At 38.6% G+C, this 22,878-nt stretch overlaps 1 protein-coding gene across 9 annotated transcripts in view; it reads left to right on the forward strand.

Moving 5' to 3' along the window:
• Positions 1-22,878, forward strand: part of lrch2 (leucine-rich repeats and calponin homology (CH) domain containing 2) — a 112,193-nt gene that overhangs the window by 51,823 nt on the left and 37,492 nt on the right. For all 9 annotated transcript variants that reach the window (XM_048605375.1, XM_048605376.1, XM_048605377.1 and 6 more), the window contains 5 exons: positions 4,835-4,946; positions 7,366-7,478; positions 11,149-11,213; positions 13,150-13,257; positions 18,417-18,482. In XM_048605375.1, coding sequence (XP_048461332.1) covers positions 4,835-4,946; positions 7,366-7,478; positions 11,149-11,213; positions 13,150-13,257; positions 18,417-18,482 — 464 coding nt within the window. The remainder of the gene's footprint in view (positions 1-4,834; positions 4,947-7,365; positions 7,479-11,148; positions 11,214-13,149; positions 13,258-18,416; positions 18,483-22,878) is intronic.

Below are 22,878 nucleotides of genomic sequence, written 5' to 3' on the forward strand. Positions count from 1 at the left end.
CTAGTGACAGCACTCACAACTTGAGCCAGAAGGTTTAGAATTATTGCTGGATTGTTAATCCAGAGATCCACGTAATGTTCTAGCAACCCAGGTTCAAATCCCACATGGCATATGGTGGAATCTGAATTCAGCAAAAATCTGGAATCAAGAGTCTAATGACCATGAAGCCATTATCAGTTATCGAAAAAAGACCCATCTGACTCATTAATGCCCTTTAGGGGAAGAAACTGCCATCCTCATGTGGTCCGGTCTACATGTAACTCCAGCAATTTGGTTGACCCTTAACTGCCCTCTGGGCAATTAGGGATTGGCAATAAATGCTGGGCCCAACCAGCGATGCCCTCATCCCATGAATGAATAAAAGAAAAATTCAAGCCCCAGCTTAGAGGTATGAGTGAATCATGGAATAAAATCATAGAATCCCTACTGTGTGGAAACAGGCCATTCAGCCTGTTGAGTCCACACTGACCCCTCATACCCGTGCATTTCCTGTGGCTAATCCACCTAGCGTGCAGATCCCTGGACACTGTAGGTAATTTGGCATGTCCAACCCACCTAACCTGCCCATCTTTGGACTGGAAGGAAACTAGAGCACCTGAAGGTAACCCTTCAGAGACACAGGGAGAACCTGCAAACTTCACATAGTCATCCGAGGGCAGAATTGAACCCGGGTCCCTGGTGCTGTAAGGCAGTAGTGCTAACCACTGAATCATCATGTTACCCTTGAAGCGGAGAGTCAATTTGCCCTCTTGGGTGGATATAATGATTCCATGTCTGTGCTAAAGAAGGATAAGTGAATTCTCCTAGTGTCCTACATTTATTTCCCCCAATTAATATGACTGAAACAGATAATGTGATTATTTATCTTGTGTGTAGCAAGGTCTCATAAACTACAGTTTGTTCCTTTATTTTACGGTATTACACAAGGAGCTAGATTTCAAAAGATCCTTCATGGCTCTGTCATTGACCTGAAGTATTAACTTTGTTTACCTCTCTGTGAATAATGCAAGACTTGCTGCATTGTATTTCTGTCCCACTTACGGAGAAATGTTCAATGTTTTTGCATTAGCTCATAATTTTATGAATTGTATACAATTCAATGCGCGGGTTTGTCAGCACTGGTAATTGGCAAAACTACTTTCTTTTATTTTCCATTGGTATCAGCATTAAAAAGTACATTGTGAGGTGAAACTTCTAAAGCTTGAGTTGGTAATATTCTTTCTCTGCCAACTCAGAAATAGCAGGTACTGCAACGGTGAACTTTTTCATTGTACCATCATGGCTTTCTCGTGTCTTTTTCAACTAATTCAACATCAGTTTGTAGTAAATTACTGCTCTGCTCTGTACTGTGAACCTGCTCAGTGATTTAGTTGAGTTTTCTAGGCAAAAATTGCTGGCATGGCCTGTAATGACCACATTCTATGAATGAATAAATAAAAACAAAATAGTTAGGAATTATCTTCACATCATTTTGAGCTAGTTAGCAACGCAGATCCTAGTTTGTACTATAGTAACATAATGATGCAGCTTTACCATTTCCTGTTGTGGGACAAAAGTGAAATATTGTCTTTTTCAGAGGCTACTTCCCAGTTATGGGATTGAGATGTCTAGCATCTTGAATACCTTGAATCTTCAATGTGCATTGTATATTTAACTTTGGTAATGAATATTTTTTGATGGGGGTGCTCCTTTGAGAATGCATCCGCATAGGTTGGGAAGGAATGGCAGGGCCAGTTGAGATGGTCTGAATGTTCAGTCAACCAAGGTTCTTAGAGATTTAAAAAGTAGGAACAGCACCAAGGTAATGTTTGTTTGGGTGTGTGTTCCAAAGAATGGAGACAAAGTGACTATAATGTTGGTTAGGTCTTGATTTCAAGATGTAAGCAATTTAGGCTTATGGGAAAGGAGGCCAAATGTCTAGTGGAGACCACTTATATCATTTTTGGTATTCTAAGATGGGGATAAAGACTTTGCCCTTGTCCTAACACTTTGACTTCAGAATTCGACAGAGAAAGAAAGAAAAATTTGAGTTTATGGACTTGATGCAACATAGGACTCTGACTGCAATGTTCTGAACTTATTGCAGATTTGACAAATGGCAAAAGCTAAATTGCCAAGGAGAGTACAAGAAAATTGTATTTGCTTACATTGGAAATGTAGATTAAGCTATTATTGGTAGACCAGGTGCTGCACAGTAGACTGCTAAATAAGATAAGAGCTCATCGTGTTATGGGCAAGGTACTGACATGGATAGAAGATTGGTTGACTGGCAGAAGGAGTCTTTTGCCGGATGATGGCCGGTGACTATTGGAGTTTGCAGGATCCTTATCTTATAAAAAATAGGATTTATGGACATTTAGAGAAGCAAAAATTGATTATGGTTAGTCAACAGATCTTGTGTGATGAAAATTGTTTCTCACAAACTTGAATGAGTTTTTTGAGGAAGTTACCAAACATGATGTTGGTGGCAGAGCAGTAGACAGTGTTTATTTGAATTTCAGTAAAACTTTCGACAAGGTTCTGCATAGTAGACTAATTAGTTAAGTTAGGTCACATGGGATTTAGGGTGAGCTTGCCAATTGGATGCATAATCGGTTAAACGGCTGGAGACAGAGGAATGGTGGAGGGTTGCTTTTTTTTGGACTGGAGGCCTGTGACAAGTGATGTTCTGCAGGGATTGGTTCTGGGTCATCTTTTGTTTGTCATTTAAGTAAATGATTTGGATAAGAATATAGAAGGCATTGTTAGTGAGTTTGCAGATGACAGCAAAATTGGTGACACAGTAGACCTTGAAGGTTTTCTAAGATTACAAAGGGATCTTGAAGAAATGTCATGTGGGCTGAAAAATGGCAGATGGAATTCAATCTGGATAAATGCGAGGTATTGCATTTTGGTACACCAAACCAGGGTAGGCCTTATACAGTTAATGGTAGGGCCTTGGGTAGTGTTGTAGAACAGAGGGATCTAGGGGTGCAGGTACATAATTCTTTGAAGTTTGTGTCACATGTAGACAGGGTGGTTAAAAAGGCATTTGGCATGCTTGCCTTCATTGCTCAGTCCTTTGATTATACTGAGGTTGTGCAGGACATTAATGAGGCTTCTTCTGGAATACAGTATTCAGTTGTGGTTGCCCAGTCATAGGAAGGATATTAATGAGCTGGAGAGAGTTTTAGAAGAGATTTACCAGGATGTTGCCAGGTATGGAAGGTTTGAGTTATAAAGGAAGGCTGGATAGGCTGGGACTTTTTTCACTGGAGGTTGAGAAGTGACCTGATAGAAGTTTATAAAATAATGAGGTATAGACAGTGTTAATGGTAGTTGCCTTTTCCTTAGGATGGGGGATTTCAAGCCTAGGGAGCACATTTTTAAGGTGAGCGGAGAGAAATTTAAAAAATACGTGAGGCAAATTTTTTTAGAGGGAGGTTTGCATGTGGAATGAACTTCCTGAGGAAGTGGTGGATGCAGGTACAGTTACAATGTTTAAAACGCATTTAAATAAGTACATGAATAGGAAAGATTTGGTGGGATATGGGCCAGGAACAGGACTAGTTTAGTTTGGGATTATGTGGGAGTGGTTGGACCAAAGGGCCTGTTTCCGTACTGTACGACTGAGTCACTGTTGGACAGAGGAACTGAGGTCATTGCCAAGTTTGCAGATGACACAAAGGTAGGTGGAGGGACAGGTAGCATTTGAGGAAGTGAGGAGGCTGCAGAAGGCAGAAGGACTTTGGTCAGGCTTGAAAAGTGGGCAAAGAAGTTGCAGATGGAATGCAGTGTGAGAAAGCGTGAGGTAATGCACTTTGATAGGAAGAATAGAGGCGTAGACTATTTTCTAAATGGGGAAAGGCTTCAGAAATCTGAAGCTCAAAGAGACTTGGGACTCCTAGTTCAGGTTTCTTTTAAAGTTAACATGCAAGTTCAGTTGACAGTTAGAAAGGCAAACGCTATTTGAGCATTCGTTTCAAGAGGGCTAGAATACAAGACGAAGGATGTGCAGCTGAGGCTGCATCAGGCTTTGGTCAGACTGCATTTGGAAAATTGAGAGCGGGTTTGGGCCTGTATCTAAGAAGGATGTGCTGGCATTGAAGGGGGTTCAGAGGAGGTTTACAAGAATGATCCCACGGATAAAAGGCTTGTCATTTGAACAGTGGTTGAGGACTCTGGATCTGGTCCTGAGGGAGTTTAGAAGAATTTGGGGAGATCTCAAATAAGCTTACAGAATGAGCTTGCAGAATACTGACAACCCTTGATGGAGTAGACATGGAAAAACTGTTTCCACTAGTTGGAGTGACTAGGCCCAAGGGCAGAGCCTCAGAGTGAAGGGACGACCCTTTAGAACTGAGAGGATTTGGAATTTCTTTAGCTAGAAAATGGTATATTGTGAAACTCCTTGCTGCAGAAGGCTTTGGAGGCCAAGTCATCCTGTGTATTTAACACCGAGATAAGTTAGTGATTGATAAGGAGATCAAGGGTTATGGGGGGAAGACAGGAGAATGGGGTTGAGAAACATATCAGCCATGATTGAATGTTGGAACAGACTTGATGGGCCAAATATCCTAATTCTGCTCCTATATCTTAAGGTCTTACGGAGACAGGATGTAGATAGGGATTGCTACAGATTGTTAAGCAAAAAGTTTTGACTGCTGACAGGATTGTGTTTAGACACATAGGTATTGATGTAACATAAAAATGAGAATATTTCATGACTGTAGGCAAAAATCTCCCATTCAGTTAATTTTCAGTTCAGTTTTTACACCATAATATTTGTAATTATAATAAATAATTCTAATTTTCTGTCCTTGGCAAAGGTTCTCATGTTCATGTTTTTGTTTAGCCTTCAGATGATGATACAATTAGCCTACATTCTCAGGTGTCAGAAATAACCAAGGATTTGCCCCTCAAATCAGACAATCATTTAGTTGGGGATAAACTCAATTCTCTGAAAAGTAAGTATATTGCAGATTTAGTTTTGAACTTTTGACCTTTTTTATTCCATTTCCTCTTTGCTTCTTTGATGGTGACTCCCTACTGAAGTAACCTTTTCTGAGCCCTGAACAACATCTGGTGTCTATCAGTTGTATGAACATACAATTCAGAGCAGTAGATCATTCAGGTATTCGAGCCATTCTGCCATTCAATAACATCATGGCTGATCTGAATATACCCTCGTTTCCATTTCCTACCAACCTCTGATAATCTTTCAGCCCTTTGCTTGCAAGAATCTGTCTACCTGTGCCTTAAAAATATTCAAGGACTCTGCCTCCCCGACCTTTTTCAGCAAGAGAGTTCCAAAGATTCACGAGCGTAAGAGAAAAGGTTTGCTTAATTTTGGTTTTAAATGGGTGACCCTGAGTTTTAAACAGCAGCCCAAGTTCTAGATTTTCCCATAAGAAGAGGCATCCTCTCCAACGTACCCTTTCAAGATCCCTCAGGATTTTGTATTTGAATCAGGTCACCTCTCATTCTTGAAAACGCCAGCACACCATGCCTAGCCTGTCCAACCCTTTATTGTTAAACACTCCCTCATTCCAAGTATTAGTCTCCTAATCCTTCTCTGAATGCCTTCCATGATTACACCTTATTTCCTCAAATAAGCTGACTGATAGCGTGCAGAGTACTCCAGATACAGCCTCAGCAGTGCCCGGTACAACAAAAGAATTTCTGCTTTCCTTTTGTATTCTGTTCTGTTGAGATAAATGATAACGTTCTATTGGCCTTCCTAATTACATTCTGTCCTGCATACTAATTTTCCATGATTCATGCATAAGGACAGCCAGATCCTTCTATGTTCTCAGAGCTTTGCAATCACCCACCATTTAGGTAACGTTCTTTTTTTTAATCCTTTCTGCCAAAATTTCTCATTTTTCCACAATATGCTCCATTTTGCTATATTTTTAACCCCTCACGTGAACAATCTTATCTCTGTGTAACCACCTTGTGTTCTCTTCACCACATGCTTTTCTACCTTTTTTGTGTCAGCAGCAAATTTGGCAATCATATTTTGTTACCTAGAGGCGCAGTCATACAGCATGGAAACAGACTCTTCAGTCCAATGTCCAGTACAACCTCTACATGACATTTCCAACTCCTACACTTAAAGGTCTGAGCAATGAAGGCAAGCATGCTAAATGCCTTCTTGATCACCCTGTCTTCTTGTGATCCAAATGTCAATTATGTGCCTTGAGCCCATAGGTCTCTCTGTTCTATAACACTACCCAGGCCCCATTTTAAAAAAAACTCAATCAGGTTTGTGAGACACTAACCTCCTCAAAGTATTAATCAAACATGATTTCCTTTTCGCAAAACTATGTTGACTTTGTCTAATTACCTTAAACAGATCCAAGTGGCCTGTATATAACATATTTTTCCTATGACAGATATTAAGCTGACTGTGCTATAGTTTTTCCTTTCTGGCTCCCTCCCTTTTTGATTAGAGGAGTTACATTTGCTATCTTCCAATCTAATATAACAGTCCCCGAATCGAAGGAATTTTAGAAACTTTAAACTAATTCATAACAACCAAGCCTGATCCTGTCTTCACTTCCTCCAGCACATATAGTGATTTTCTTGATGATCAAGTATTCTGATAATAAAAATGCTGAAACTATCTTAGTATCTACAGAGACAAAATGTGCAGTCTTCCTGATCTGCATGGCTCTATGACTTAGTTACTTTGTTGGATTTTGAAATGCTCATCTTTATTTTCAATCCTATCCTAGATTGATAATCTCCTATCCTGACTCTGCCACCTCTGCGCCCTTCTCCCAGGATCTCTGCTTTCTTCCTTTTTGGCCTCTCACCTGCTTTTAATCAATTCTACAGTGACTGCCTGTATGTGTACCTCATGTTGATTGCTCTTTTAAACCTACCTCTAGCCAAGTTCATGTCACATGACCTTATGCAGCTTGATGTCAAATTTTGTTAGCTTTTGGGTTCTATTATTAATTCTTCTAAACGAAATTTAGTCTAAACTTGATAACTGATCATCCTGTACATAGGTTTTCCATGTGACTGTATCCTGAGCGTGATGTTGGGAATGGAACATCAAATCGTGTGGAACGTTTTTCTCAATTGTTTTCAACATGCAAATTGTTGTTATTGGGCAACCCCTCTAAACCATAGAAGATAGAGAACCTTTTTGCAGAAGCAGGAGTGTTAATTGGAAACATGTTTGCATATTCAGGATTTTGAAAACGACTTTATCTGGAATTTGTACCAATTTTAAGTTAACTTTTGATGTTTTGTTTCAAGGCAAATGCCTTACAGTCTTGTGCATAATTTATTTTTTCAGTAATGTTTCAATTTTGCACAACTTTTTTTTAAAAAACACTTCTTTCTTTTCAACATCTTTGAATTTTGTTTTAGCCTCATTGGACCAAGAGCATTTAGACCTGATTGATAATGCAGATGAGGAAGAGACGCCACCATCTGAAGCTGGAGATGTTCTTCGAATTCCTCCATTTGTTACTTACTTAAAAGTAAGACGTTTCACTTTGTGTACAGAAGCAACTGACACAGCGTAATGTCTAGTGAATTTTCACAGTGCCCATTCTGTTGGATAAAACAAAGAGCTGCAGATATTGAAGATCTGAAACAAAAACAGAAATTATTAGAGAAACTCAGCAGCTCTGGTGGCATCTGTAGAGAGAAAGCAGAGTGATGCTTCATCAGAACTGAAAAAGGGCAGCTAGACTTGAAGTATTACCCTGCTCTCCCTGCACAGATACTGTTAGGCATTCTGAATTTCTCCAGTAACTTATTTTAATTTCCAATTATGTTAGAATTCATTTTGTCCTTCATAAGCATAGTTTAATATTTAACCCTCAACATCTGTTTTTCTTTGTTGAATCTCATCAAATACATCCATGGAATGATCCCTGGGGCTCAAGTGATTACAGTTCAAAGAATGTTGTACTTTGTAAATATTATTGTATGCATAATCTCCACTATTTTGTTCTCTGAACACATTGCGCGTGCAAATATGTGATGTCTTAAAACTATGCTTCAGAATTTGCATTGTCTGAAAATGATAATAGGTAGGAAAATAGAACCAAAAGACACATGTTTGCCATTGAAATAAGCCTAAATTGAAAATCCAATAAATAACTTGCAAATGTGCAAAACCTTGGAATGAGAGTAAGGCACAAATTCAGTGAAAGATAATTTGGTCAATCAAGCCAGTTTCTTCCATTACCATACACAATGTTTATGTCATTAATCCTGTAAAATGCAGTTAAACCTATTTTGTGCAATATTCCAGAAAATTTAAAGCAGCCTTTGAACTAACCCGATCTCATACAGCACTCTATGCTGCATTAGTGTGTCCTTTCCCTTCACTAACCGCATTTTACCTGCAATTTCAATTTATAAAAAAAGTCGATGTAGTTTAGAATTATGAACAATTTTGAATAGTTGTCAATTATTTTGAAACTGACTTTTATCCCATAACTTTGACTCCATAATTGAAAAAAAAACACTTTATCACATGGTTCAATATCTTTAGAACAACTTGTTTTGCCTTGTGAAATATGCTACTGTGCAACCCAATGTTGATTAACTTGCTTAACAAATTTATGTTGATAGCATACTTTCAGGAAATTAATTGTGGTAAAACCTTTAACCTTTGCTTATCCAACAATTGTTTAGTTGAACTGGAAGTTTTGAAAGTCCTTATTTTCACGTCAATCACAAGCCGCATAATTTGGAATAATTTGTTTATATTTCACCAATTGTTTAAAACATCCTGGGATTTCAGCCTAAACATTGCATTCTCTCATTTTGTTTTCCATGCCAAGTGCTGATGAGCCCCAGACTCTTGAACTATTTAATATTGTTCCCTGATACATGAGAGCCTGGTCAAATGACCTGATTCATTTGGTGAAGCATTGAATTATAGAAGCTGATAGCATTGCTACAATCCAGTTGTCGTGCAGATGTCACCTTACCATGCAGTCTGTGCACTTGGTACCATTTCTGTTCTGTACTTTGTTTTTTTTAAACCTCTTAATTCATAGCTTTGAAAAAAACCTTCAGGCAGCCTTTACCACTGCGTCTGCCATGTTGTTCCAACTCTTAAACCTCAAATGTTGGGTATTTGAAATCAGATCTCTTAAGTTATTAGCTGTAGTAAAACAAATCCTTAATTTTTCTGACATCTCTTGGTAAGTAAAGTCCACCATACCTGTTCCAAAAATGAATTACTTCGCAGCCTTTTCTTTGGCCTCGACATCTATTCTAAACTGTAGTGCCTATAACAGAGCATAATGTTTTAGTTATAACCTAATAAATGGTTGCATAATTTTAATGTTGCTTCTTGGCTTCTTACACACCAATTCTTAAACAGTATTAAGTCCTGGATGTTTATTTGGTTTATCAACTTGTCCTCTAATTTCTAAATATATATAGAGTCATACAGCATGGAAACAGAACCTTTTGGTCCCGTTTGTTCATGCCAACCAAGTTTCCCAAACTAAACGACCCATTTGCCTGTGTTTGGCCTGCATCCCTCTAAACCTTTCCTATTCATGTACCTGTCCAAATGTTTTTTAAATGTTGTAACTGTACATGCATCTACTACTACTTTTGGCAGTTCATTCCATTGACGCACAACCCTCTGTGTGAAAAGGTTGTTCCTCAGGTCCCTTTTAAATCTTTTCTCTTGCACTATCCCCTCTTATTTTGAATTTCTCTACCCTAGGGAAAAGAGCTTTACTACCCACCTTGTATGCCCCTCATGATTTAATAAACCTCTAAGGCCATCCCTCGACCTCCTATGCTCCAGTAGGGAAATGTCCCAGCCTAGCCAGCCTCTCCTTATAACTCAACCTATAATTGCAGTAACATCCTTGTAAATCTTTTCTGCACCCTTTGCAATTTAATAGAGTCCTTGCTATAGCAGGGTGACCAAAACCCTACACAGTACTCTAAAAGTGTCCTCACTGATGTCCTGTACAGCTGCAACATGACGTCCTAACTCCTATACTCAGTGCTCTTCTAATTAAGGCAAGTGTGCCAAACGCGCCTTCACTACTCTGTCTAGCTGTGACTCCACTTTTAAGGGACCATGTAACTGAACCCCTAGGTCTCTCTGCTTGACAACACTCCCCAGGGTCCTACCATTAACTGTATGTCCTGCCCTGGTTTGTCTTACCAAAATGATACAGTTCACAAAGTGATCACCTATGATTCTCTACTGTGCTGTTTCTAAACCTTTTCTGCAATTCAATACTTCCTTAATCATTCAAAATGTAGTGCTTCCCTTTCACGTGTGGACTATAACTTTAAAATTTGGCTCAATCTCCTAACCTGTGATTCTCCTCTAAAGCCACTTGCTTACCTCTTCAGTTAATCCGGCTTTCGGGCTTTCGATTTAGTGATCTGAAAATGCTCAAATTGGCTGATTTGATATCAAATTATTTTTAAATATTAAGAACACTGGTCCCACACTGGCCATTAGAGGACACCAGTGTTTATTTTTGCACAATCTGAAAAATGAACACTGGTCCCACCACTGGCCATTAGAGGACACCAGTGTTTATTTTTGCACAATCTGAAAAATATCCTTCAGCCTAATTTTTAAAGAGCTTCAAATTTATTTTGCTACATTCATTTAATACAATGTACCTTGATTTTATCAAGAGCTTCCAATGTAGCGCCTCAAGCGTGAACATATTTCCTTTATCAGTGCCCTTCAAAGAATAACTTTTCAGATGTTGTTTTTTGCTGTTCTTTGAAAAAAACTGACTTTTCCTTCATTGACAACAACAGCTTAACAGAATGTAGGGTATTACTGCTGTGGGGCAGGTAATGTACGTTGGACAGGCCATTGACAGCTGAAGCTGTTCCTGAATTTTGAGACATTCTGCAGTTTGGTAATTGGGAATATGTTTATTATATTGACCATAAAGAAAGAGTTGGAAATCTTTGCAGTTGAAGGGTTCTGTGATCTGTTTATTGTTTACTTAGATTTTTTTTCTAAAAATATTTTGAGTTAATTTAACTCAAAATATAACCTATGAATTTGAACTAAAGTTGTATAGTAACGTGAAAAAAACTTGGTGGGTGATGATTTCATGCTTGGTATCCTTATAAAATATAGCTTGCGTGACGGCGATGACTGACTGATTTCTGTAATGTGTTCTGTTTCAGGAACGAGGGAAGTTACCTGAAAAATCACGGCTTGCAAAAGATAATAACTGGGGTGATGAACCACGGTATGATCATGTAGTCACTTAAGATGGCAAAAATGACAGATACCCTAGCTTGAAATCATTATATACTTCAAATTTGGAAAATAGTTACTGCATTTTAATTAATTTAATCCTTGAAATAGACTTTTAGGAGACTTTGTTTGTTTTTAATGAAGAAAGTAGATGAGGGCACAGCAATTTAAAGGTATTTGCTAAAATGTGCTTGGCAAAAGAAACAGATGGCATGAAAAGCTTTATTACTCAATAGGTGCTTAGGATTTCAAATGCACTGCATGATAGAGTAATTGAAACACATCAGCTTTGAATAAACATGAAGGAGAAACCATTGCACCAAAACTGGGGGCACAAAAATTGGTGAGATGTGAATTGCTCTTTGAAAATTGATGCACACTCTGGGCTGAATGACCTCATGTTAGTACTGTTCTTTTACCTGTTACAGTACCTCTTGAGAAAAAAATGCATTTTCCAATCAATTTAATACTCATCTAGTTTATTGTTTAGAAAAGTTAAAAATGTAAACACACATCTGTTCTTGTCTGTAATTAGTTCTAACCGTACATTATACTTTAAATGTTCCATCTTGTATAAAATGACAAACGTCAAAATTCGTGGAGTTTGTAATGTTTGCACTGAAGAAAAAGATCCATTAGAAAAACTTCAAATAAAATTGACCAAGTTGTTGAGATAAGTTCTAGAAAAGTTCCCGACCACGAAACTAACCTTTTTTATTTGCTGCTGCACACTTATTTTGATCATTTCTTGTATTGCAAAGCCATTGGATACATGCGAAGATGCACATTTAGGACAGGCATAAGCCACTTAGCCTGTCAAACTCACTCTGCCATTCACCAAGATCATATCTAATCCTGATTGCACCACATTCTCGCTTATCCCTCAATAAACCTTTTCCTCCTTTCTTATCAAGAATCTATTGAATTCTGTCAAAAATATCTAAGGCTTCAGCTGCTATCACCTTTTGAGGAATAGGGTTCCAAAGACTCCTGATCCTCTCTGAGAGAAATGTTCTCCTTCTATCTGTCTTAAATGGGTGACTCCTGACTTTGAAACAGTGACCCTCAGTTCTGGATTCTCCCACAAGGAGAAATATCCTTTGCTTGTGCACCCTTTTCGGATCCCTGAGGATCTTGTGTTTCAATCGTGCCGCTTCTTACTTTCCTAAACTCTAGCGGCTACAAGCCTGATCTGTCCAGCCTTTCTTCACAGAAGAAAATATTTGCTGGTAAAAGCCAAAAATTCGAACTGTTCCTGAAATTTATGTTCAACTATTCATGATCAATCGTAGTATAAAAATATGAAAATGGTCATTAGAGCATTGTGTGTTACTGGAGCACCCCAAAAATGGTTTATAGTACATGGAATATTTTAGACTTAAAAAAAACATTGTAATAGGGGAAAAATACTTTCAGCAAGTTTATTTTCATAGCAATCCAGTGAATTGCTACAACTATTATGTCCCCACTTTACTGTTTTCTTAAATAACTCCACTAGCATTACAGGCAGCTTTTATTTTTACCACTTTGGGATCTCTCAGAAGTTCCCATAGCCACCAGATAGATGGATTCTCAGAAAATGCACTTTGTATTTTTGTTTCTGTAAAATGTACTGGAGGTGTGCCCTGAATGTTACAAGACCCAGATGTCTCCATTTGAAAATAAAACCAAGACTGAAGAGACTTTTTAGAAGTTTACTATTTTTTGATGTCAGTGGAAGTTTCACAGTCCAGCTAAGTTCCTTTAATATCAATAACCAGGAAATAAAAACTTATCTGATGAATTAAAATATTACTGTTATATTGTGGGGATAAAATTAAAATCATGTCACTTTATTGCTCAGAGTCATGCTTGTTTTTTGAAAGTGTGTTTTGAGTCTTTTCCAGTTGTTTCCTCAAAGTAATATTTGTTTCATTATGAAATTGCAGGCCTTCAAGAGATTTGCAGCAAATGATACAAGATGAGCATGAGTTGAAGGAAGTGACTGATTTGCGTAAAATAGCTGCTCAATTATTGCAACAAGAGCCGCAAAACAGGTAGGTTGAATGTTTATTCTTCTCAATTTTGAAATTACAGCAACTGTTTGGATACAGTAAAATGATTTAAGTCAACATTACGTCTAATTAAAATACACTGTCTACTTTGAATTTGAAGTGGCATGATGCAAAATACCTGATAACTGAGTAATTCCCACTTTGCTGTTAATTACAATGCCTAACTCCAGCCACCATGATGTGATATGTTACTGTAGAGGCAAGTAAAACATTTTGCAAAAGGCATTAAATTTGTACCGTATGCATTTTTTCAAAGGTAACATTGTAAAGGCAGAGAGATGCAGTTTTAAACATTATGGTTTCATTTAGATGGTATCTTGAAAATAACATTTTTGTAAATCTTTCTTTTTTTTTTGGGACTATGAAATTTAAATAATTTTGTCTTTCTCTCTTGTATGTTTCTGCCTCTTCTTGCATTTTTCTTTTAATCTTTCTTTCTAATCCTTTTGTGTTTTTGGTATGCAGTCCAGTTCGGTACTGCTAATCTTTGTTTTTATGATGTCACATATTGCCAAATATGGCAGTTTTTTTTAGAATATTAAATACCTAGTATTGATTTTCTTTTGCGTATTATTACTAATAACTTCCATATGCTTTCCAATACCTTTTACTTCTTTGTTTCACACTGGGATGATTGATGTTCATGATGTTTGAGTACAGACGGAGACCATTAACTTTTAAAGCATCATTCAATGAAAACTTTGTCCAGAGGAGAAAGGCAGCAGGACCAGGATCAAGGTACATGTACAGAGCAACAAAATAATGGAAGTGGCTTTCTTGTAGCACTATGCAAATTTCCAAAGCAAGTGTTAAACCAATTATATTCAGCTGGCACACATAATACTAACATGAAATTGTGCCCGGGATCTCGTGTCTATGGAAAGTGCCAAGTGAAGTTTTTTAGGATTGCCATTCTGGATTTTACATATTGATATTGTTCTGTTAATACTATTCATATACTACAATTGTATATAGCCGACAAAATGTTCAGGACAAATCATAGTATGATTATATCATTTTGATGGCAATCTTCTCGCAGACAGATTTGTTGTTTCATTAGTTCGATACTTTTCATTTTAATATTTCAAATCTTTTGAAATCGGATATGCTCTGCCTTTTAGGTTAGCGTGTATAGTTAACCACTGCTTGTTAGCAGTTCAGTAATGATTGGAGGTTAGAATTTGTTTCATCTCCATTGACATCTATTTAGCTAAAGTTTCTTTAAGAGATCTTATTTTGGTTGTTGCTGAATTCTGTTTTAGTATGTGAAGCTCAAATAACTGTTGGAATTTTGAGCCATAGTGTTTTCTTTGGGATGATCTAAGCACAGGTAATGGTATTTATTTGCTGCTCCTAATTAGGCCAGCTGGAGCTTAAAACAAAAGCTAGAATCCGCACCACGTAAACAGTAGCTCACTAGTACCATCTGGATCCCCAAAATCTCTCATCGACAGTAAACAGTTTCCATTGTGTACACTGGTCAAGTAGTGTCCATTGTATTTTTGTTACTTTCTTTTTGCACTTTAGGTATCATTAAATTCCTGATGCCTTAGTTAAGTAGACTATGTAGTTAAAGCTATAGTGTTCCAAATGGGTGTAAGAGATGTGATTTGGGGGATTCTATATACAGAGATAAGGCTTCTGAAGATAAAGAACCCATGCTATCAATCTCCCAGGACTTTTTAACTCAATCTGTTATTCTGCATGTGGCATAACATCTTGAATGTTTTATAATGAAGCTTTTCTGTGTTCTAGTACCTGTTTTAATGTTTCAGTTCCTTTCTTTAAATTTGTTAATGGACTGTGGGACCTGCTTCTTTACTGATGCATTTCAGTTCATGTTAGCTAGCTATGTCTGTAATTTGTGAAGTAAAATGCTTGACATTTTCGATTCAAGTGTAACATTTCATCCATCTTTTCTTTTCACCATGTTGTTTGTATGCAGTACATCCTATGCAGATTATTTGGCCCAACTAGTCCATACTGCTGTTTATGCTCCAATCGAGCCTCCTCTCTTCTCTCCTTCTCAAAGCTTCATTGTACCCAGTGGCGAGGTGATGGCCTGTTGGTATTGTCGTTGGACTGTTAATCCAGAAACCCAGATAACATTCTGGGGACCTGGGCTCAAATCCCACATGGCAGATGGTGGAATTTGAATCCAATAAAATACCTGGAATTAAGAATCTAATGATGACCATGAACCCATTGTCGATTGTCATAAAAACCCATCTGGTTCAGTAATGTCCCTTAGGGAAGGAAACTGCCATCCTTAACTAGTCTGGCCTACATGTGACTCCAGACCCACATCAATGTGGTTGACTCTGAACTGCCCTCTGGGTAATTAGGGATGGGCAGTAAATGCTGCCTAACCAGCGACGCCCTCATTCTGTTAATGAATAAAGAAAAATAATCTATTCCTTTCCCACTCTCTCATACTTGCCAGCTCACCCTAAGTACATCTACACTATTTGCTTCAACTACTAATAGTAGAGAGTTCCATTTTCTCACTGTTCTTTGTGTAAAGATGTTACTTTTGCATTTCCTATTGGATTTCTTGAGTATCTTATATTAATGGCCTTCAGTTATGCTATTCTCCACAAGAGAAATTCTCTCTACACTCATATCAGAACCCTTTATATCTTAATTTTTTTTTTGACTCATCCTTCAGCTTTCTCTCAAAAGTGACCCACCCTGTTGATTGTTTCCTGATATGCATACCTGTACACTACTAATACTGATCTTCTCTGGACCTCTGCGATATTTGTATATCTTTTTATTTATCTGGCCACCAAAGCTACATGCAGTGTTTTACATGTTGTCTAACTAATGTTCATTACAGGTTTAGCATAACTTACCCATTTTCAATTCTGTCCCTGTGGAAATAAAGCCCAATGCCTGGTTTGTTTCTTTTTTAAATATCTTTACAAACGTGTGGCACAACTTTTAATGATCGATACCTTTGTACTTTGAGATTCCTTTATTCCTGTATTCTAGTAGTCCAACTTCTGAAAATCTTGGTAAGTTTCAGCTGCATAACCATTGCCCACTATGTAATATGCTAAACAAGGTTGGTCACCAGGATTTCCTTTTTAAAAATCCACCAAGTGGAAACATAACTTCCCTGCAGCAGTATTCACTTTCTTTGTGATAAATGATAACATTCTGTTAACTTTCCTAATTACTTGCAGTACTGTGTACTAACCTTTTGCAATTTGTGCATGAGGAGAACCCACATTCCTCTGCACTTCAGAGTTCTGCAATTTCTCGCCACTTAGATTACATTTTTTATATTCTTCGAGCCAAATGGGACAGTTTTACATGTTACCATATCATACCCTGCTTACAACATCCTCGCACGCTCAATTAACCCATTTTAACCATTTTGTAACAAGAACAGGAAATGCTGGAGAGAATCAGCAGGTGTGGCAGCGCATGAAGAGAAACATGGTTTCAAGTCTCTACGCCCTCTTCACAACTTAGTTTCCTACCTTCCTTTTTATGCCGTCAACAAATTTGACAACGTACCTTCAGTCCCTTTGTCTTTATATAAATTATAAACAGTAGAGCTCAACACCGATCTCTGCCACACCACTCTTTGCATCTTGCTAAAGTGGAACAGGCTCTTTGCACCCTACCCTCTGCTGCCTGGTAATGTTCTAATCTGTTAGCCAATGTTCTGTCTGTGCCAACACTACCCCCTACACCATGAGCTTTTATTTTCCACAACCTTTGATGTGGAACCTGATCACATGCCATCTGGATACCCAATCATAGTGCATCCAAAGGCTCCCCTCTATCCATGGCATATGCTGTCCCCTCAAAGAATGCCAATGGACTGATCAAAAATGATTTCCCTTTCACAAAACAAAGTTGACTCTGTCCGATTACTTTGAATTCATCTCATGGTTCTGCTGTAGCATTTTTATTAATAACGTCAATGTTTTCTGTGATGGAAGTAAGCTAACCAACCTGCAGTTTCTTGCTAAAGCCTTTCTGCTCCTATGATGCTGCTTGGCCTGCTGTGTTCACCCAGCCCTGCACCTTCTTGTCTCGGATTCTCCAGCATCTGCAGTTCCTACTATCTCTGATGCAGTTTCCTGCTCTCTATCACCCTCTTTTTTGAATAAAAGTGGTACATTTGCTATCTCATGGGACTATCACTGAATCAAGGAAGTTTTGAAAAACTGAAATAAATACATCAACTGTTTGTTTAGCCACTTCTTTTAAGATCAAGGATGCAGTCCATCAGGACCCAGACGCTGCAACAATTTACTCAGTACCTTTGTAGCAATTGTGGTTCTTCTGAGTTTGTCCCTCCTTTCTATACCTGAGATTGCTGCTTTTGGGATGTTCCTTCTATCCTGTATGACTTCTGTGTATTCCCAGTTTTAATTGGCCCACTGTATGTGATCCTGCCTTTAGTTGTCCAAATCCTAAGCTCTGGAATTCACTTTACTATATGTCACATTTCTCCATCACTTTGCTTCTTTCAGACATTCTTTAATTTCTTTTTTGATAAGGTTTTTGATCATCTGACCTAGTCCCCTTCCATGGCTTGGTGTCGTTTTGTTTTATAATGCTCAAGTGAAGCACCAGGGAATGTTTCATTCTGCAAAAGCACTATACAAATTTAAGTTAGTTACTTGGCTGACAGTTATTTAATGCCTGCGTTTTGGTGGTGAGATGCTGTTTTACACAATACATGTGCATTGTGAGAGAGAATTTAGCATAGGTTTACATTTCAGTGCAACACTCACTATTGTTCCATGTAAAATAGTATTTTCTGATTCAATAGCTTGAGACACCTGGATTATTTAGAATTTTCATTCAGTGTGAATGGAGGCATGTGGTTTTGCGTTGACTGCTAGTAATAAAATTTGTATTTTCCAAATGTTGTTGACATGCACCAGCCTACTCATAATTGTAAGCTGAGTCACCCCATTTATTTTTCTGTTTAATCTCAACAACGAGATCACAGAAATGCAGCTGAAAAACTACAAACATATACTTGCAACTAATTGAAGATTTGAAAAAGAAAGCAAGAACTGAGCAGCTTCGCAGATAATTGTGCCAACACATTTTAACTAGGTTGTAAATTTTAAATGGTTGTGTCATTACCTTCACACTTCTATTTTTTGCAGACTTTTTGGTCACTCTTGTTCAGTAAGTGGAAGAGAGAGGAAGAAAAAAACGTTGGAGTCTGATAGGTAATAAATTTCACTAACAAATTTTCAATTTGAGATTTGTGCGAGCTCTTCTGGATGTATGCACACTGCCATTAACAGGATATCAACCCTGCTTCAATGGAGAGTGCAAGAGGATATGCCAGGAGCAGCACCAGGCATAGCTGAAGAAGCCTGAAGCCTCCAAACAGGACTACTTGCACACCAAACAGCATAAGCAGTACGTGATAGACAGAGCTTAAGCGATCCCACAACCAACGGATCAGATCTAAGCTCTGCAGTCCTACCACATCCAATCATGAATGGTGGTGACAATTAAGCAACTCACTGCAGGAGGAGTGTCCACAAATATCCTTACCCTCAATAATGGAAGAGCCCAGCACATCAGTACAAAAGGTAAGGCTGAAGCTTTTGCAGCAATCTTTAGCCAGAAGTGCTGAGCAGATGATCCATCTCAGCCTCCTCCAGTGGTCCCCAGTATTACCGATACCAGTCTTCAGCCAATTCAATTCACTCCACGTAATATCAAGAAATGGTTGGAGACACTGGATACTGCAAAGGCTGTGGGTCCTGACAACATTCTGGCAATAGAACTGAAGACTTGTGCTCCAGAACTTGCCATTCCCCTAGCCAAGCTGTTCCAGTTACAACAGTAACAGTACAGTTACAACACTGGTATCTACCTGACAGTTTGGAAGATTACCCAAGTATGTCCTGTATAATAAAAGAAACAGGACAAATCCAACCCAGCCAATTACTACCCCATCAGTCTACCTTGATCATCAGTAAAGTGACAGAGGGTGTCATCAACAGTCCTATCAAGCAGCACCTGTTCAGTGACGCCCAGTTTGGCTTTTGTCAAGGCCAGTCAGCTCCTGACCTCATTACTACACTACAGCCTTGGTTCAAACATGTATAAAAGAGGTGAGGTGAGAGTGACAGCCTTTGACATCAAGGCTACATTCGACCAAGTGTGCCATTAAGGACCCTCAGCAGAACTAGAATCAATGGGTATCAAGGGGCAAACTCTCCGGTGGTTGGAGTCATACCTGACATACAAGATGGTCGTGGTTATTGGAGGTCAGTCATCTCAGCTCTATGACATCTCTGCAGGAGTTCCTCGGGGTAATGTCCTAGGCCCAACCATCTTCAGCTGCTTCATCAATGCCCTTCCCTCCATCATAAGGTTAGAAGTGGGGATGTTCGATGATTGCACAATGTTCAGCACCATTCGTGACTCGTCAGATACTGATGCAGTCCATGCTCAAATGCAACAATATCTAGACAATGTCCCGGCTTGGACTAACAAGTGGCAAGTAACATTCACGCCACACAAATGCAGGCTGACCATCACGAATAAGATACGATCTAACCACCGCCTCTTGGCATTCAATGGTGTTACCATCATTGAATCCCCCACTATCAACATCCTGTGGGTTACCATTGACAAGAAATTCAACTGGTCTTCCCACATGAACACACTGGCAACAAGAGCAGGTCAGAAGCTAGGAATACTGCGGCAAGTAGCTCACTTCCTGACTCCTCAAAGCCTGTCCACCATCTACAGAGCACAAGTCAGGAGTGTGATGGAGCACTCCCCACTTGCCTGGATGAGTGCAACAACACTCAAGACGCTTGACACCGTCCACTACAAAACAGCCTGTTTTAATTGGCACTCCCTCCACCACTGACACACAGAAGCAGCAGTGTGTGCTATCTATAAGATGCACTGCAGAAATTCGCCAAAGATCCTCAGACAGCACCTTCCAAACCCACGACCGCTTCCATCTAGAAGGACAAGGGCAGCATGTAAATAGGAACACCACTGCTTGCAAGTTCCCCTCCAAGCCACACACCATCCTGACTTGGAAGTATATTGCTGTTCTTTCCCTGTCGCTGTGTCAAAATTCTGGAATTTCGTCCCTAACAGCATTGTGGTGGATTGCAGCGATTCAAGAAGGCAGCTCACCAGCACCTTCTCAAGGGCAACCAGGGATGGGAAATAAATGTTGGCCAGCCAGCCATGTCCATATCCCACAAATAAATAAAAAAAAGTAACAATATTTTGTGCTTGTGTAAATGCATATGGTATTTGAACTCTCAAGCAGAATAAGAATAATTTATCCATATATCCAACAATTTTCACTGTTCCCTTAAACTTTCTACACTGCATAAGGAAAGTATTAATTTCCTAGACACTACTGCGTTTTAATTGGCATAAGGCAACAGATATGTTAGCAGCAAATGCTTTTCTAAAAATACTCTTCTATACAGAAAAAGGCTACCAAGCTAAATGTGCTTTCTGCAGACGAGTGAGGTCATAGCTAAGATGAAAGAATGATACTGAGGATGCTGGAGATACAGAAATAAAAACAAAGTGCTGGAAAAACTCAGCAGGTCTGATGGCACCTGTGGAGAGAGAAACAGAATTAATGTCTCAGGTCTGATATTTTTCTTTAAACTTAGCTTCACAACTAAACTGCACATGTTTGTCTCCAACATAGCTCTGCACATTTAGAAATTTATAGTATGCGAGATGCTTCGAGATGTGACATCATATAAATCCAAATCATGATAAAACACAACTATTTGATATTAAATTTCATAAGTACCACAATTATAAATTTCATTATAAATCACATCTGCTATATTTTCCCCCAAAATAACGTCTCAACTCATGCAATTTTAATCTAAGCTACCTGCCACTCACCTTACTCCTCCAATCTCAAGCTTGCTCTCTTCCTTATTTACTGCTGATAGATTCATGGTAAGGTTAGTAGCAGCAAACGTGGTTGAGAAGTACTTATGATTAGCAAGTGGCTCCTCACCATTTCCTTCCTTTGTGTTTGTGGGGGCTGGGGTGTATTTTCCTGTGGTTGCCTATTAGTGGATGCAGCTGCTGCTCCATGTATTTTGAGAACTGTTGCACACCTGTATTTCATCCTTTGCCAAATTTCATTCAATTTCAATCTGCCTTGTTAATTTCAGAAAAATTAATTGAATTTCTCAGATTTTTCAACATTTACAGTGCTGTATTTGTAAATGGCAAATGTTAATTTTTTTTTGCAATTCTATTTGTAAGCTCAATACAGTAAGGGGAAGCCAATTATTCTGTCTAATTTCATATAACTAATAACAAAGGTTTTACCTTACAATTATTAAATTAAAGCTGAGAACAAATTACTGCTCCTTCCTTGCAAGCATTTTGAAGTGTCCCCAGATCTGTGGAATACTTACTTTGTACAGAATAAATCTGTTTGTGTGTAAACGTACTTTATTTTTAACTCTTGTTGCACGCAAATTGTTTATTTTTTAATCCATTTGCCCCTCCTTCCTGTGCAGATTGCAAATAAATGTATACTAAATTAAAATAAATGTACAAATGTACATTGGATGGCATAGTGTTGTTAACAATCGAAACTTCTTTTACAAAAACACCTTGGCATCATTTTACTTGGGCTCATTGTCCTCAGCTTAAAATAAGTGTGAAACTCGGTTGGTTTAAGTTCATGATTGCTTTCTGTTAATTTCTTGTAGCACCATGTTCCTCTAGTGAGGAGAGGATAGATAGTAAGAAATAGGACCAGAATATTTGGCCTATTGAGACTGCTCCACCATTTAATAAGACCATGGCTGATCCACTTGTGGATTTCACTCCACTTTCCTGCATACCCAATGTCCTAGACTTCCTTGAACATCAAAAATCTGTCTAATTTGACTTCGGAATATATTCCGTGACTCAACTTCCACTGCTCTCAAAGTAAATTCCAAATATTAAGATTATCTCTGTTTTAAATAAGAGATCTCATATTTTTACTGTGTTCCTTACTTCCAGATTCTCCCACAAGAGAAAACATCTCCTCAGCATCAAATTTGTTTAAAAAAAAAAGTCTTGGATCTTATTTTACAGTAAGATCACCGCTCATTTTTCTAAACCCCAATGAGCATTGGCCCATCCTGCTCAACTCATCCTCCTAACACAATTCCATCATTGCAGGGATCAACTTAGTGAACATTCTCTTGGTGGGACCCTAACTACTTACAATCTGTATCAATAATTTGGATGTAAAGGCTGCTTGTATGGCTAGTAAATTTGCTGTTGACACAAGGATATGTAGTGAAGTAACAAGGTATTGAGCTGGATGAACACAGCAGGCCGGGCTGTGGAGCATGGAAAGCGGATGTTTTGGGTCTGGACCCTTCCTCAGAATTGTGGGAGGGGAAGAGGGTCTCTGAAATAGTTAGAGAGAGGGGGAGACGGTGATAGAAGGTGGATAGTGGAGCAGATATGTGGAGAGAAGACGGACAGGTCAAGGAGGCGGGGATGAAGCTAGTAAAGGTAAGTGTAGGTAGGGAGTTGGGATGGGGCAGGTAGGTGGGAGGGAAGACAAACAGGCTTCATCCCCGCCTCCTTGACCCG

The sequence above is a fragment of the Rhincodon typus genome, chromosome 14, assembly GCF_021869965.1.
Source record: "Rhincodon typus isolate 14 chromosome 14, sRhiTyp1.1, whole genome shotgun sequence".
Lineage (NCBI taxonomy): Eukaryota > Metazoa > Chordata > Chondrichthyes > Orectolobiformes > Rhincodontidae > Rhincodon > Rhincodon typus.